The 11,953-nt window shown below is 39.3% G+C and overlaps 1 protein-coding gene across 1 annotated transcript; it reads right to left on the bottom strand.

Moving 5' to 3' along the window:
- Nucleotides 1–2,262: 2,262 nt before the first annotated feature.
- LOC122017441 lies at nucleotides 2,263–4,058 on the bottom strand. Its single transcript, XM_042575064.1, has 2 exons — nucleotides 3,451–4,058; nucleotides 2,263–3,186 (listed from the first exon to the last, which is right to left on the bottom strand). Exons 1-2 carry the CDS (start codon nucleotides 3,985–3,987, stop codon nucleotides 2,395–2,397), a joined length of 1,329 nt encoding a protein of 442 aa, XP_042430998.1. The 5' UTR covers nucleotides 3,988–4,058; the 3' UTR covers nucleotides 2,263–2,394.
- Between the last annotated feature and the right edge of the window lie 7,895 nt (nucleotides 4,059–11,953).

The following is an 11,953-nucleotide window of genomic DNA, read 5'->3' as shown; positions in this document are numbered from 1 at the left end:
TTGACCGAACGGTGGATAGGCGTCGACGTGGTCGAACCGAGTGGATCAGATCAGATAGGCCAGCGAGGTCAGCGGGATCGGTCGATCGAACGACAGGAACAGTCGACCAAACGAGGACTCATTCGAAGCGGTATAAGTTGGATGGGAAGCCGGGTTGATTCAGGGTAGATCGGTCGACCGATCAGCGATGAGTCAAACCTAATTCCGAGATCAGTGGATCTGGATCAGGTCAGGGTTAGCTATAAAAGGAGGGATCAACCAGTTGCTTCGACACTACATTCTAAGGTCAAGAAAGAAAAATTGATGCTCTCTTCTATGTTGCTCCAACAATCGACGATCTAATGCTATTCTTTATTGTCAGTAAACCATGTTGTTAATACTTAATTTTCTGTACTCTTCTTTGTAAAGAATTTACGAATTAATAGTGGATTGCCTAACGTAAGCGATCAACGATCGTAGTCCTTGGAGTAGGAGTCGTCATAGATTCCGAACCAAGTAAAACTAAAGGTGTTAGCTTTGCTTTACTTGTTCTTTATTCCGCTGCGTTATTCTGTGTTTTCCGAAACGAGTGAAAAAGTCATGAGTGCTATTCAATCCCCTTTAGCACGCATCGATCGTACAGATCCCCTATGCTTTGGTTATAGGAAGTCTTATGTATGCTCATTAGAAATGTGAATGGAAAGTGATTCTATAGTGAATGAGAATTTTTAGTCCTACATTGAAAGTTTTTGTGGTTATGAAGTTGGTTTATAATGAATCACAACCACTGAAGTTGTGAACATGTATGGGACGAGGCTCTTTATCATGTGTGGACTCATAGGGGGTGCAAATCTAAGACTCAGATTTTATTGAACCCAAGTGACTGGTGTACAAGTATGACCTACATGTGTTGAATGTTGAACAGATAAAAATAAAATTTACCCAAGTGAATCAATCAATATTTTGCCATCCGAATCCTTCTTTATGTTAATAGTCAATCTGTAACCATCAAGACAAAAACCATTGATCAATGATGGCCAATGACTGACGTTATGCCTCGAGCATTAAATAACCATTACTTAGTCATTAAGTGCTACCAAGGGTAAGATCCCCTATATAAGGAAAGCTACGACCTTAAGTAGAAAAGAGACACATAAACAAAGAGAATCCATCCACTTTTGTTCTCCTCGTTTTGTTCTCCCTGTTGTGCATCTTGCTTCGCAGACTCTTTGTAATAGTATTTAGGTACATGCTTGGTTCACCATGAATAATTAGTACTTGGTTATCTAAGTGGTCGTCTTATTATATCTTGAAAAACAGACATCCATAGTGACATCGAAACACAACGGGAGAAGACAAATTTATTAAGGAAACTACGTCAAATACATACCTCAATATCTTTCTCTCTCGACTTGGCACTCAAGCAATGGTGACCCACTCGGACTCGACCAACTTAATTGTCGGGTGATGCAACTACTAATGATGAGTGCAATTTTTTCAGGCAATTTAAATTACAAAAATTCTTCAAATATATTAACAGCGAGAATTATACTTGAATTAGAATTTAGCTATTTGTATCCATAAATTAAACTTAAGTACGAATTCATGTCATCGTCCATTCAATTCATTATTTAATTAATTGGTACGTAGCTCCCGTAGTTGGGAGTCAGATGATGATTTGCCACATTGAGAGGTCATTTTTGTGGAGTTCATTCCCATGAGGAAACATATTCATTCATCTGGGAGGCTACTGTCATATCGTAATTTATCTATCTATATGTTATGATGGATCGACGTCCAATTTAGATCGTAAAACACAAGTTAGTCATGATGTGAACTCAGAAGAAGGTTCAGAGCAAGTTCTGAGCATGCTATTCCCTCCTCTTTCATAATCCAAACCCATGACGACCAGGTTCTTAGTTTAACACGAAATGATGATATATCATAATGAATAAATAGGTTGCTTCGATATGCTGTAATGACACTAGCTGGCTAGTGTTACAATAAAGATTAATAAAGCTATCGAGTTGGCGATTGCAAATTATATTCTAAATTCAAATTCAGGGTTAATCCTACTAAATGGTATTATAAATTACATCAGAATTTTTTTACCCATCAAAAAAAAAAAAAAGATTCCTATTGAAATCCCAACACGACAACGCCACTCTCTGCCCTTTTGCCTAACTTTTCAAGTATTGATTTCCTTTCACTTGAAGAAACTGGCCACCAAACAAGTCCCACCTATCTAAAAAGATCAAAACCTCTCCTCTATCATCTCATCAACACATTTCTTTTTTATTTTTAAAAAATAATTAAAACTTAGCATATGTACAAAACTCATCCTAAATGCAATAAGATGGAAAAAGAATGTCTTTCCTCAATCTCTAGTTTGAATTTTTCTTCAGAAAAGATCTTCTATAATGTGGAGTTCGTCTTGCTTGATAGGCCCATCTTGCACACCTCAATCGCCGGCGGCGCCTCCCACCTTGCCGTCCTCCTTCTCATAGTCTCAAAGTTCACTACGCACGCGCCCACGTCCATGTCCGCGACCCTCCTCCTCTCCGCCGCCATCTCCCGCCCCGCGACCCTGTCGTAGATTCTCTCCCACCCGTCTGCCCACCTGCCGCTGCCGTCGCATACCTCCAGGCTTCCGTTGCTCCACTCCGTCCAGCTCCACCCCTGATGGAGCCCCGCCACCACCTCCTCTGCGCACTGACCGGCGCAAGTGGCCTCGCACGGCCGGCACTTCGACCCGCTCAGGGGTCCAGCGCTGCCCATCGACACCACTAGCACGCCGTAATGCGGCGGCGGGTACTCGTACTGCCGCTCGCTCACCACGCAGAACGGGACGCGTACCTCCTCCCACGTCACGTTCGCAACCGCCAGCTGCGCCTGGAACGCCGACTCCGAGTTGAGCCGCCGGTAGCCGGCGGCGTAGAGGCGGGGGATGAGGGAGAGGCGGGAGAGAGCGACCTCGGAGGCGGCGCGGTCCCCGACGCCGAGGCGGTCGTTGAGGCCGCCGTACCGGGAGCCAATCGGAACCACGTAAGTCCCTTGCTTGAAGGCGGCGGGGGCGTCGAGGGCGGCGGACCAGTAACCGTCGACGCGGGTGCGCACGATCCAATCGTAGGTGAAATTGCCTTGCGATTCGCGCAGCCTGATCATCCGCAGGCAGCCTTCCACCAGATTAAAGTACTGCAACAATCCCTGCCACAATAAACCGAAAATAAATTAATGAGAACAGGAATAATTAAAACATAATTAATTAATCTTCTGCTAAATTATTTTTATAGTTACCCGTATCCCCGATCAAATTATAATGAATGCAATTATTTAGAGATAGTTTCAGTTAATTAAGAAAAATCTTTTTAATGCATTTGATTTTAATGATTATTATTTTCATTAACTTTATTAGGTCAAGAACTCGATCAAAAAAGACTTGTTAACAGAGTTAACGGGGGAATGAATTACCTGAATCCCGTTGGGTGAGCCGCTGGCGGTGAGGACCCTCTCTTCCTCCTCAGTCGCCGGAACATTCTGCGGCCGGAAAATGCGGACGGCGGCGATCCTGGGCGCGGCCTTGAGCAGCGACAGTTTGTGCGCGTTCCCGTCGAGCGGGCTGTGGAGGAATAGCTCCGCGTCGGGGAACTCCTCGAGCACGTGCTTCATGATCGAGGGGCCCGTGATCTCGAACCGCCGGGCGCCGCCCACGAGGCAGATCGCAATCCGACTCCCCACGATCCCTGGCGGCGCCTTACCTGATCGGTTGCCGCCGCCAGATCGGACTCCGGATAGGGAACCGATAGGATTAGGCGACATTAGGAAGAGCGCCGGGGGGCTGCCGGCGTAGGCGACGAGGGCGACTAGGAGGAGGAGAGCGGCGACGATGAAGGCCTGGACCGGTCGCCGGTCCAACCACTTGGTGGAGGCGGCGGCGTCTGCGGCTGCAACAACCGCTGATTGAGGGCGGAGGTGGGCGTCGCCGGCGCCGTTCTTCATGCCGTTCATATCGCGTCTTCTTCCACGTCCATGGAATTGCAGGAGTTTAGAGAGAGAAGCAGAGGACGTTTCGGGGCGAGGTAAACATGAGCCGGAGATTAATGCGTTGCGATAACAAGGGTATAGATAACGGATGCTGTTTGTTAAATGTCCAATATGCCCTCCCACATCAGTCTAGCCGCCTTCTAGCCGGAGGACTTTATGGGAAAGATAAGTGGGTCCGGAAACTGAAATACGACGTGGCCCGCGTTTGGTCAAATGATAATTCGGGTACGCAAGCGACTGAGCGATACTTCGTGGGACCAGGCGCTTGGGTTGGCGATCGAAATCGAAGAGTCGCGTTCGCGGTGAATCACTCAGTTTACGGGATGCCTTGAAAGACTATAAAAAGTTTAAAAATCTATAATTAGGTTTTTAATGTGAAAAATATTCATATGGAAATATCAAATTGAATTCAAATTTTCATCGAATTTACACAAAATTTGATATTTTATATTTACAGTACAAAATTTGTTCCATAATTTTATTTTAATAAACCAATTAAAAAATATCAAAGTTAAATTCGATTTAATCGATGGGACACCCTGTTTTTCCTCTTTTAAAAATAATATTACCAAAACAGAATGAAGCTGCAGGACGTCCCAAGATGGAAATAGACAGACCATCTTGGTTAAATAAAACATTGAATTTCATATTTTTTAAAAATTCTTGTAGTTATTAAATTGACATAAATTCATATTATATTGAATTATTTTTATGCATTTGTTCGCCTGTAAATTCTTCTTGTCTGATTTATTCCCTTAATTAGTCTTCTGTTTTATTTTGTCCCTATTAGAAAAGGAATATAGAAAGGTTTCATTTGAGAGGTTGTATATAATATAACCACAATTCATTTTCTCTTTCGGATCTCATAAATATATACAAATTAAATTTATTGCTTCAAATAATATTTATTATTGCATAGCGCACCAACTATTAGACTTGGCGTTCAAGTAAAATGAAAACTCAATTGATTAAATCATTTTTCAAATGATTTGAATTTATAGATTCAAAAAAAAAAAACTTGCCAAAGTTTAATATGTTTAAAAATTAATTTCCATTAAAATTTCTGCCGAGAATCATAACAAAGCAAAGTTCTTCGGACTATATTATCAACACAATAATTTATCTGTATACATTAATGCGGACGTATTAAAAAATTAACTGTTTTGCCTGATTTTAACGGTGCATTAAAACACAATTGAAAAACAATTTTATTTTAGCAAAATTGCCAATCAAAACTAACGATAAATTAATAAAGATCTTGGCTCGAACTTTATCCAGCGAGTGTACGAGAAGGTCTTAGAAATGGCTAACAACGGAGGATATATACAATGGCTAGAATCTGACAGATTTTTTCATAATTTTTAGAGTTATTATTAAGGGTATCCAAGTAATATATATCTCATATATCTTTTCCCATATATTTTCATATTTAATTTTTAAAAATTATCTCTCTATATATGATTAATTGCATTTTGCATTGATTAAATACTTTGTATGAAAATAGATTCATTAAAGAAAAACATAGTAGGTAGATATCATAAATAAGATTCATTCCAGTTTTTTTTTTTCAAAAAGAAAATCATTAAAATCTGGGTCTTTAATGATGATGCTAAATATGGATATCATTGTGATTTTTGCCATGATATAATATCGCAAAGTGGGATTTTTTTAAATTACCCGCAGCAATCTTATTTTTCTTATTTAAGAGCTAATTAATAATTTATTATAGGTAAATATCATTAATAATACTTAATTAATTTTCTAACGACCAGATTCATTTTTTAACCATTTAGATTTACTGATATACAATTAGGCATATGAAATACTTGCTCACAATGGCCTGATGATGGAAAATTTAATGATCATATATATAGAGAGAAATTTGTGAGTTTGCACATCCTTTCAATATGCATGCTTGCGTGATTTTTATATGTCAAGGTACATAGAGCCCTTTTCGAGTGCTTCAATTCACTTTTGAGAATCGGAGCACTCATGAGAAGTTTCGGGCACTCGGACATGTGAGAGTCGTTCAAGAGTATGCACCAAATGGGTGTGCAGACTAACAAACTTTCTCGCTCTCTCTATATATATATTTGAATACTTGTACATCTTTATATGAGCAACCAAGAGCGACATCTAACGTGGACACCTGATGTGACCAAAATCTAAATTTATTAATCTCTTCATCTGCATGCAACAACTTTCTTTTCTCTCATTTAATTGCATGCAAGATGGTGTTGATTTTTACAAACCATCACCAAGGTCATGCCGATACCACTAAATCAGAACCATCCACCTTGATGCTAGTTTATACAAAATACTGGTTTCTATAAATCAGCACCAAAATGATGATAGTTTATAAAAACCAGCACTAAGGTAGTGCTGATACTATTAAACTAACATCATCCACCTTGGCAGGGGCTGCTCCACTAAAGGGCGAGGCCCCTTCCCCTCTTAAATAGTTTGATATAAAATAATAGAGTACTATAGTAATAGTAGCCTTATATTTTAAATAAATTTTACTAATCTATTATTTATAACTATTACTATAGTATCATTATATTTTAAAAAATTTACACATAAATTATAATTAATACAATATTCTTTAAAGACTCCTTCATTAATCTGCAGTCCAATGTCCAAATCAAAAGGAATTATTTCTCTCACACATATATTCCAGACTTTCGCATCATTTGACCGAGTTATAAGCGAGCATGCTCTCATGCCTATGTCTCAGACTCTCGTGCTGTTCGGCCAAATTATAAGAGATCATGCTCTTACGCTTATATCCCAGACTCTCGAGTCATTCAACCCAGTTATAAGCAAGCATGCTCTCGCGCCTATGTCTTAGACTCTAGTGTCGTTTGACTGAGTTATAAGCGAGCATGTTCTTCCGCCTATGTCCCAGATTCTTGAGCCGTTAGACCAAATTATAAGCGAGTATATTCTCGCGCCTATGTTCTAGACTCTCATGTCGTTCAGCCGAGTTCTAAATAAGCATACTCTCGTGCCAATGTCTCAGACTCTTGTGTCATTTGGCCAAGTTATAAGCGAGCATTCTCTTGTGCCAATGCCCCAAACTCTCGTGTTACTCGATCGAGTTATAAGTGAGCATGCTCTTATGCTTATGTCCTAGACTCTTAAGTCTTAATTCCGACCAAGTTATAAGCGAGCATAATCTCGCGCTTATGTCTTAGACTCTCGAGCCGCTTAGCTGAGTTATAAATGAGCATGCTCTTGCACCTATATTTCAGACTCTCATGCCGCCTACAGCCCCGGTCGTTCGACTCAAGAGGCCCTGGGCGAAATAATAAAATGAGATTCCAAATAAATTTCTAATAATATATAATTTATCTACAATAACTTCTTCTAGCATTTCTATTTGCAAAATCTTCTATAATATTATCAGTTTCAAGATTTTCCAAGATGTCTTTCTCAATACATAAAATTGTCAATCCATTTAATCTTTCTTAAGACATTGACGATCTCATATATGTTTTTAATAATTTTAATTTTGAAAAACTCCTTTCAGCCGATGCTACTGTAACAGGCATAGTTAACAAAATTCTATAAGCAATTGCTACATTTGGATAACAATCTACACTTTGAACAAATTCAAGAATATCAATTGTAGACATTATCATATTTGGTAAAGTCATTTGTAATATTTTTAATTCAGTAAATAAATCATCTAACTCAACATCTGATGAGTTGTCATGAGTTAGAGTAGATTTTAAATTGACACAATATTTTCTCAATTCATCATCATCCAAAGTTCTTAATGTTTTTGAATTAAATAAAAAGTCAAATATATTTTTAAAGGTTTTCATTTGCTCGAATCTGCATTTTAAAGAAGGAATTACCATATCCACAACAACAATAAAATAATCAATTCTAAAAAACTCTTCTAATGATAGTGAAACTTCATCATCTTCTCTTTCAGTACATTGTCTTTTCCTAAAAATACGACGTTTTGTTGTAAATATTGGCTCTATATTCATATCTAATGCAAGACTCTTAGTAATAGTCAAACTTGCAGCATAACCGTACCATCATTCCTATACTTTTCAAAAAATGAGATTACACCTTCTAATTGTTTCATGGCAGAGTCAATGTACATAGATTTTGATTATAATTTCTTACTCACCATGTTTATAGCAAATTAGATATCATACCAAATGACCATACCAAGTAAAAATTCAAAATTTTCTATTGAATTAACTAAACTTTCAGCTTCACTTATTGACTTTGCATCATCACAAATATTGTTTAATTCAAGTAAAGTTGCTCTCACTTCCACAATTTGAAATCTAATAGCTTGAACACTTTTAATACAACTTTCCCAATGAGTATTCGACAAAGATTTAACAGTTAATCCCTTCACATTATTAAGTAAAATTTTCCATCTCTTAGGAGAACTTGAAAATAATATATATATGTGTTGCACTACTCCAAAAAAAGAAACAACTTTAACACAAGAATGTGCCATATCACTAAGAGTTAGATTAAGACTATGACAAACACATGACATATACAACGCTCTTGGATTTATTTCAAGTAACCTCTTTTGAACTCCTTGGTGTTTTCTTTTCATATTGGAACCATTATCATAACCTTGACCTCTAATATTTTCGATACTAAGATCAAGTGATTTTAACACATTTTGTAATTCGTTAAAAAGTCCTAAACTAGATGTATCATCTACTTTTAGAAACTCTAAAAAGTGTTCCTCTATTTTCACTTTATTACCTGACATATTAACACATCATACTATAAAAGTTATTTGTTCTTGATGACTTATATCTGGGGTACAATCAAGAATTCTTGAAAAATATTTTGCTTCTTTAATTTTATTAATGATAAAACTTTTAACATTATTAGCCAAAATAGAAATCAGCTCATTCTGAATTTTATGGCCTAGGTAATGATAATGAATTTCATTACTTTGAATACGTCTAATATGATCTTGCATCACATAATCAAATTCAACAATCATTTCAATCAACCCCCAAAAATTTCCATTATTGTCTTGATAAAGTTTTTCATTAGATACTCGAAAAGCCAAACAACATTTAGAAATATATTTTACAGTTGCTATTATTCTTGTTATAACTTGTCTCTAATGCTCTTTTTCTTTGGAAAGTTCTCGTTATAAGTCTTTATCAATTGTTAGATTTTTATCTAATCGCATTTTTAATTCATTCCAAGTGTTCATGTTAGTTATATGTTCAATAGTATTTTTATGTTCTTTAAACCGTTTACTAAGATGTTTCCAATCTCTAAATCCATCCTTTGCTAATGAACTTCTATTGTTTTCATATTTAAACAACTTGTAACAAAAGCAATAAACTTTATCGACATATTTACTGTAAACCAACCACTTTCGGTCTCTTATTTCTCCATTGCTTAAATGTCTAGAATAATGAGCACAAGAAAAATGCCTAGAAGTATTATCCAAAGGATATACAATATTCATTTCTCTTATAGGCACTGTTCAAAGCAAAACTTAAAATCTCGTGTTATAGGAACCCCACGGGTTAGGCCTTTATATAGAAAAGAAGATATACACCAAAAGACTCAAATACCCTTTTACTTATTCTAACACTCCCCCTCAAGCTTGAGAATATAGATTATATACACCAAGCTTGTTACATATGTAGTCAATCCGGGGACCTCTAAGTGATTTAGTGAATATATCTGCTAGCTGATCATTTGAGTTGACAAAGCTAGCAGATATTTCTCTAAATATGACTTTCTCTCTGACAAAGTGACAGTCAACTTCAATATGCTTTGTTCTCTCATGGAAGACTGGATTTGAGGCAATATGCATAGCGGCTTGGTTGTCACATATGAGTGTCATTTGTGTAACCTCTCCAAACCTTAGTTCCTGAAGCAACTGTTTTAACCATATAAGTTCTTGACTAGCAATAGTCATAGCTCGATATTCTGCCTCTGCACTGGATCTTGCCACAACATTCTGTTTTTTGTTTTTCCAAGAAATAAGGTTACCTCCCACAAATATGTTGATACAGTCTGACCTGGCTGTTGTTTTGATGTTGACACTGATTTAAGTTTGTATCAGATATTAATTAAACTCAGACTGATTGATGATCAAGGATGATCATAAGGAGAGGAAAAGTCCAAGTACGGATACTTGGCACGCAAAGTCAGAGAGGGCTCGGCAGCTCGTTCTCCGGACTAGGTCAGAGAGGGCTCGGTAGCTCGTTCTCTGGACCGGACGAAGTCGGAGAGGGCTCGGCAGCTCGTTCTCCGGACTAGGTCAGAGAGGGCTCGGCAGCTCGTTCTCCGGACTAGGTCAGAGAGGGCTCGGTAGCTCGTTCTCTGGACCGGACGAAGTCGGAGAGGGCTCGGCAGCTCGTTCTCCGGACTAGGTCAGAGAGGGCTCGGTAGCTCGTTCTCTGGACCGGACAAAGTCGGAGAGGGCTCGGCAGCTCGTTCTCCGGACTAGGTCAGAGAGGGCTTGGTAGCTCGTTCTCTGGACCAGGAAGACGTTAGGGTTTAGGGCTGGGAGGCTCTAAAACTAACACAAGGACATTGGATCGGTCTGTTGACCGATCCAGTGATACTCTGGTTGTCTGGATCGGTCGGCAGACCGATCCAGTGATACATGAGTCACCTGATCGGTCTCGTGACCGATCAGTGACCACACAGAAAGTCTCTGTGGGTTATCTGATCGGTCTGGGGACCGATCAGTAACCACAGAAGCATTCTGTGGGTTATCTGATCGGTCTACAGATCGATCAGAAAGAAGCGATCAGAAAGACGCTGGGACTCAAAGCGAGAGGGGGGATCGGTCTGTGGACCGATCCACCCATAGGCTGATCGGTCCACAGACCGATCAGACTCTTCCCAGACCGATCAGGATGAGTCCTGATCGGTCCAGAGAGCTATGGATCGGTCTGTTGACCGATCCACAACATGTCGTTTGTGTCTGCTGCTTCTCTGATATTTCTGATTCACTTCTGATTCACCTGATCAAATCATCTGCTGTGAGATTTTTAAGTTGCAGGTTGCAGGTATCGTGCCATTGGTTAATTTCAAATAAAGCTCCATCAGAAGAATAAGAACAAGCGCCCTTTATGTTGTATTTCACTGCAAGTGATGCATTTCGAGCTTCAACGTTCACTGGCCGCGATCAGTTGGACTCTTGCTCATTGGTTCGAGCTCAGAGACACCAGTGAAGACCATGGATGGTATTGGTGTGAGTTCAGAGAACCAGATGAGAAGGAAGAGTGATTGGCGACGCCTGAGTTGGTTGCAGTGATTCGACACAGGTGACAGTGATTCGAGACAGTGAGAAAGCAGAATAAGAAGGAGGAAGAAGAGAGGTTTGCTAAGGTTCTGGAAAAACTCTCTGTCGCTCAAGCAAGAGGCTGTGTCGTTGAGCTCTTGGCTGAAGCTTCCTTCTGTCTTTGCGTTTTTCACTTCGTGGCTGTAAGTTTCATTTGTTCATTCCTTCAGCCACCAAAACTCTGTAAGTCATTGTGCTTTGTTTTCAAATCTATTCTGTGACTTTTGTGGAGAGGTTACTCCACCGAGAAGGAGAAATACTTAGCCAGAATTTGTTCGGGGTGTGATCTACCGAAAGATCAAGGGATCGTCCACCTTACGGACACGCCGAGGAGTAGGGGCAAGTTATCCCCGAACCTCGTACATCGTTTTGTTAGTGTTGGTTGGTTTTCTTTCCTTGCATCAGTTTTTGTTTTGTTTATTTCCGCTGTGCTAACAAAGTCTTGTGAGGAAATTGATTGAGTTTTAGTGGAGGCTATTCACACCCCCCCTCTCTAGCCATCCGAAGACCCTAACAAGTGGTATCAGAGCAAGACGCTCTTCATTCGGATTAACACCCTAAAGAGCAAGAAGATGGCTATGAAGGAAGGTTTTAGTACCAATCGTCCACCCTACTTCG

Source organism: Zingiber officinale, chromosome 8B (genome assembly GCF_018446385.1).
Source record: "Zingiber officinale cultivar Zhangliang chromosome 8B, Zo_v1.1, whole genome shotgun sequence".
NCBI classification, from domain to species: Eukaryota; Viridiplantae; Streptophyta; class Magnoliopsida; order Zingiberales; family Zingiberaceae; genus Zingiber; species Zingiber officinale.
This window is presented reverse-complemented; position numbering and strand designations above follow the sequence as displayed.